At 49.5% G+C, this 6,000-nt stretch overlaps 1 protein-coding gene across 6 annotated transcripts in view; it reads left to right on the forward strand.

Moving 5' to 3' along the window:
• ABTB2 (ankyrin repeat and BTB domain containing 2) overlaps positions 1-4,850 on the forward strand; it is a 155,817-nt gene extending 150,967 nt beyond the window's left edge. For all 6 annotated transcript variants that reach the window (XM_055721552.1, XM_055721554.1, XM_055721551.1 and 3 more), the window contains 3 exons: positions 300-368; positions 1,172-1,285; positions 2,566-4,850. In XM_055721552.1, coding sequence (XP_055577527.1) covers positions 300-368; positions 1,172-1,285; positions 2,566-2,763 — 381 coding nt within the window. In that variant the 3' untranslated portion in view covers positions 2,764-4,850. The remainder of the gene's footprint in view (positions 1-299; positions 369-1,171; positions 1,286-2,565) is intronic.
• The last annotated feature ends 1,150 nt before the right edge of the window (positions 4,851-6,000 follow it).

Raw genomic sequence — 6,000 nt, forward strand, 5'->3', positions numbered from 1 at the left:
GCCTGCAAGGCTTTACAAAACCCGATCCAAGGAACAGTTTCACAAGGACGTTTGTGTTGCTCAGAGACACACTGTCACCCCCGGCCTAAAACCCTCAACAGGACCCTTTTCAGAGCCCGAGGAAGAAAAGTGTATTAGAAAGCAGCAGATTTGCAACACTAGGGAAAAAAGCCGAGGGTAAAGGTGAGAGCCAGCGTACCACGCAATTCCCGTCTGCTCGGGAAGGGGAGCGCAGCCGTTCGCAGCCCCTTGTGCCTCCAGTGACCACAGCTTCATGCCCGGCCTTCTTCCCATTTCAGATGCTGATGCAGTATTTGTACTATGGAGGAACAGAATCTATGGAAATTCCCACCACTGACATCCTAGAGGTGAGCGTGGTTTCTTCTAAATCTTGCCAAGTGCACTGAGGCATAAACAAAGCTTGCAGGGGAAAAGCCAGGAGCCAACGGCAAAGCTTCCAATCCAGGAGCATACTTCACACTTTGAAACGAGCTTGAAGTTTCAAAACACCGTTGTTTGGAACTGAGAACTACCAGTTACGTCTTGCTACATCCCCGAGATGCTGGCGGCAGGGAGGGAAATCACTACAGTGCTTCTGGTGCCCAGCGCTGGGCGGAAGCCTGCTTTGCCCATCCTCTCTGTCCAGGGAGATTCAGTGGGGCACAGAAGAGGTGCAGCTGAGCCAGCAGCTCTGGTGCCCACAGCAGCCCAACACCGAGGGGCTGCAATTGTAGAGAAATAACCGATTTCAAGCTGACCTTCTGCAGAGCAGCTGCTGGTACCGCTCAGGTTGGACTTAGAGCGCTTCCACAGCACAAACAGGCCCTTGTTCAATAACGCTGCTCAGTTACAAGCAGTCCGTGAAATTAAAGCTTGAAGCTAAAGATTACACACAACTATTTTTTTTTTCCTCAGGAGAGGAAAGGGGGCTTTGAGCGCTCTAGGGCTCGTGTTAGGGTGACAGGAGGTAGCACCAATATGCTTTGCTAAGAGGGGAAATCTGCCTGTCGTGTCAGCGAGGCACCGAGTGGCCTCTCTGGTCTGGTGTGAGGACTTGGCCGTTGGAGCAGGGAGCCGGGGATCGTTCAGAGGGGAACTCATCAGCTCTGTGTGCCTTCCCTGAGCCTCTCGGGGCTCATGATCTCAAATTGCTTCTCTCTTGCCCTGATAGCTCTTGTCGGCTGCCAGCCTGTTCCAACTGGATGGCCTCCAGAGACACTGTGAAATCCTCTGTGCCCAGACGATCAACATGGAGAACTCCGTTAACATCTATAAATATGCAAAGGTAGGTGCCAAACTGCCTTGTTTCAGAATCACAATGAAGCAGCGCGTGTGCTTTCTGCAGCCTCCTTTTGGGAACTAAATACAACAGGCCCAGAGCAGGCACCGTGATGCTGGTAACCCTACCCTGACTGCAGCCACGAGTGAGATGTATTCCAGTTCCAGTCTGGGAAGTCCTACACAGCCCCAATACGTTTTCTTGTCTAAACCAGTCATGTATGAAATTGCTGCAAGATCCCTACAGAGCAGGGGAGAGGTGTCTTAGCAGGCTGGTAAGTGTGTGCAACACCAGCAAAGCCTAAGAGACTCAAATCCTCAGAGCAGCAGGGGCAATTGATTGTAGCACAGCAGCTAAGTAGTAAACCCTTTCCTAGCACAAACCCTACTGTTCGATGCAGATATTCACCTCTGTAGCGAATAACCCACATTATCAAGAAAATCATAACTACTGGATGTTTGCAGGACCAGATCCCTTGAAGACAAGCAGAAAGACAAAGGGGCTGATAATGGTGTGCATGTTTACTGGCGTGCAGTGTCACACTGATCCTTTTCAGTTCCTGACTCTGGCACTGGGTCATTCTTTTCCATGGAACTTGGACTGGTTTCTTTCAGGACGTAAAATTTAACGGTGCACAATGGTAGAGAGGGGGAAGGGAGCGTTGCCTACTGGCCTTTACTAAATTTGCTTAAATTACTATTTGCACAAAATTCTCAGAAACAGGGGGTGCGCATGCACATACAGTGCTTCTTAATACTGAACTTGGGTTTCATTGTTCTCCCCTTACTGAGCTGGTTCTGAAGCAAAGGGAACCAGATCACAGCCAGAAATCCACCTAATGTGCTTTAGAAGCGCAATATCCTTGTTTTCCTACGTTCAGCTCCCTTTTCTAGGGGTTAAGCTCACATCCCATGCACCACACTCTTACCGCCTCGAGCGGAGCGCACCATCTGGCAGTGCAGAGTTTTATGTCGCGGCACACGAACTCCTGGCTTGCACAGCTAAACAGGTATCTTGGCCGCTTCGTCAGCCAGTTGCTCTGCTCCTTTAAGGGGAAGGGACTGGAGTGCAGGCCAGCAGCTCTGCCAACAGCAGGCCAGCAGGGGAAGGAATTAAAAGAGCCTGAATGCCTCTGCCGAGGTCCTGCATTCAGTGCTTTTCCTGCCATCCTCCTTCTGTCTTAGAAAATATTAAAGGGAAAAGCATTAGCAATGAGGAGCAGCTCAGGCACGCCCCTGAGGTCTGCGGCATACAGAAAAGGCTAACTGGTTCTCCTCTCTCTGCAGATTCACAACGCGCCTGAACTAGCCTCTTTTTGCGAAGGCTTCTTCCTCAAACACATGAGCTCTCTCCTAGAGCAGGACTCATTCAAACAGCTGATCTACAGCAGGAACAGCAAAGTGCAAGGCCTGGACCCTCTGCGGGACTTGCAGACAGCCCTGGCCAGCCGCCTGCACTCTGTGTACGTCACCTCCAGGGTGTGAAGCAGGAACAAGGCAGTGGCAGGAGCACTGGTTCAACTGGTTCAAACTGCACGGGGATGCGTCGTCAGGCAGAGCAGCAGCTTTCCTGTTTGCCTTCTGGATGTTGCTGAAAGTCCCCTCCAAGAGATACCCCCTAGGCAAGCGTGCTGTGCCTCGTCCCGCTGATGCTGACGGAGGGGGAGCTGGCTTCTCTGTGCTACTACTGACACAGAAACACTGTCACAGCGCAAACAAGAACTGAGGACGCAAGTGAAGACCCTGAACCCAAGAGACTGTCAGCGCTGCCCTTTGAACAACCACAACGCAGGGCTGTAGAGAAGCGAGACAATTTACCTAGACCCAGCACCTCATATGTAGTCTTTAAGTGTCTGCCTACACGCCCTAACAGCCACCTAGTTCATACGCATAATGTTTTACGCGTCAAATGGCTGCGTAGAAGGAGTTCTCTAACCCCGCGGACACCGCCCGCACAGCAAGGCACCCGTCTGAGCAAAGGCTGGCGCGCGCAAACGCTTCGCTCTAGTAATAACCACCAGTGTCTGTGCCTGTCGGGAGGGTCTGACCTAAGTCCTCCCCCAAACTGCTGGCACCTTGAGAGAGATTTTGTAGATGCTCAAAGCTGAGTAGAAACTAATACTAAATCTGAATTTACTCCCTCTTTAAACCTACTATGAAGAACAGACGTGGGGCAGGGAGGGGAGAATTGTTTTTTTGGTTTTGTTTTTTTTTTAATACGTTTCACTGTGCTAGTTGTTAATCTGGATCCATTTTGAGGGGAAAAAAAGACCATCTGCCCTTTCACCACGGAGGTTTGATAGTCCCCATGACTTTCACCATAAAAACCTCTTTCTGAGAGACCTGACACTAAAGACTCAGGTGTAGCAGGAGCTAGCACTGTGCTGAAAAACAGTCCGATAGCAACAAATAGCAATAAAAGTCTCCCTAAGACCCTGAGGAGCGCACAGCTGGAGAGTTTGTTCTTTGCCTGGTGCCAGCTGGGATTAGCAGCTCGAGTCTCCCTTCCACAGCCCCAGCCAGGCTGCCCTGGGGGGACTGGGCACAGCACCCACCTGACCAGTTCCCCTGGCAGGCTGCAGCCTAACATTTAGGCGGCGGCACTTAAACAAGATGCCTCCACTGGGTCGGTCACCATTCACATTCTTCCCGTGTTGGCAGCAGACAGATGGTTCTGGTCCTGAAGGACTCACTGGAGGCTGCCTTCTAGCTGCCCGAGGAGAACTAAAAGGAGACAGTTCACCCTACAGTTTTGGGTCTGAAGCAGTGTTTTGTGTGTGTGGTTCTTCCTTTTAAATAATCCCAGCCCTAGGAAGGCAGTTAGTTGTGTAAAAATGCATACCCTGCTCTTACCAACAGCTTTAAGGAAAAGACCTTCAGCTCTCTGTTAGCGCTCACCAAGAACATTTGCTAAGATGCTTTCATCCGGTACAGGTGGGTGAAGGAGAGGAGGAAGCCAAGTTCTCAGTGGAGAACTACTGCTTCTTAGAAATTCAACAATTAATATGGTAACTAAACACACTGGAAGAAGGAGGCTCAGCTGGGCCCGAGCTCCAAAGCACAACATAGACACGGTTTAGGCAGATGAAGGGATCTCCCAGAAAATCCATCAAAATTTGACATCGCCTCATTCCTACAGGAGTTAGATGAGAGGCAAACCGCACGCAAGGATAAACGTTTCTAGCCTGCACTCAGCAAGCTGACAGACAGTTGGTCAGGGCACCCCCAGCCTTGCTTTAGGCACGCCCCCACTTCGGAAGATCACCAGCGTCAATAACCCTATTTATTATGAGAAAGCCATACAGGGGGTTCAAAATTGTCACTGACCTGCCTGAAAAATATTACAAAAAGCTTTATCTTGGAAAGTATTTTCAAGTAGCTGCTCCAGCTATCTGTACAAATATGCAGGTCCTCTTTTGTTGCTGTAATATTACAATGCTTTGTTAATTGTACATTAATGTTGTCATTTATGTAAATGTACCAGGATTTTATTAACAACGTAATTTTAAAATACACAGCTGCTGTTATTTATTCTGCTTTTCTAACAATGAGAAAAACCGTATTTAAAGACACTTCTACGGAAAAGGCTGTTGCAGTTTTACCATCTTAAATTCGTTTTGGTACATATACCTGATTTTGTGCTTTAAAACAAGGGCTAAAGCGGCATTCATTTCCCCTTCTAGGCTCATTTTTTGACTTAGTAAGTTTAACTCGTGGTTTCCCTGGCTGAAGCAAGGTTACCTGCGTTCTATCGAAAAGCAGCAGATGGTAGCATCCAAGAAACCCCCTAATTCTAGGACGCTTCCCTGCAGCAGAGGAGACAGTGAAGGTTAATCGTTGCTTTAACCCAGAGGTGTTCAGGCAGCCCTCAGAAGTTAAACATCTGATTCGCCCCCTCCCAAGTGCCAACAGACAGAACGTACAAAAGCAGGTCCTGCTTCCTCCCGCGTCACCTCGGAACCCCAGGGGCCACGATGGCTCTGTCTGGAACTTTGCTGTAGCCGCAGCAGGATTCGTGTCAGAGCAGAGAGTATTTAAGAACACTCCGACAGCCACACAGACGCAGGCGTGCGACAGTCTGGGAAGTGAGGGCGTGCATTTATCTATGAGGTAAGAAGTATAAAGGTTTAAGAGCAAGAATCTGACCTAGAACTATTTTTTTTTTCCTTCCCCTAAGTTGACCCCATAAATCTTGCAGACCCCCACCGAGTCTGGGGATAATGGCTGAGCTGAAACTCTGAATTTGGTGCCTCTGCAGGACTCAAATACTTCCTTAGAAGGCCGAGCACATTTAGAGGAAACCATTAATACTGCCAGAACCCGTACAGAACCTCTGCCTGCTTCTTCCCTTGAACTCCCCATCGCACACCTGAACAAAGGGAGCCGCGCAGCGTACCAGTCTGGTGTAGCAAGACTAGAAATCCCGTTCTATAATAAATTACCGTCACGGGTATTTCTTAGCCTTTCGTTTACACCACCCCAGAGAGGGCTGCTGGGAATGGCACAAGAGGGGTGCTTTCTCTTGCATCGTGCCATCGCGCCAGCATGCTTGGAAACCCCCCAGTACAAACACCGACTTGTTCTCACAAACCATGGAATACCAAGATTCCCTTTGGAACACTTTAACAAGTAGATTCAATAGAAATGCAGTGCTGCCCTTGGAGTCCTAGCGAGTAACACTGCAGCGCTTGCCCAGCGCTGGGGAAGCACAGAACTTTGCTG

Source organism: Falco cherrug, chromosome 10 (genome assembly GCF_023634085.1).
Source record: "Falco cherrug isolate bFalChe1 chromosome 10, bFalChe1.pri, whole genome shotgun sequence".
NCBI lineage: Eukaryota > Metazoa > Chordata > Aves > Falconiformes > Falconidae > Falco > Falco cherrug.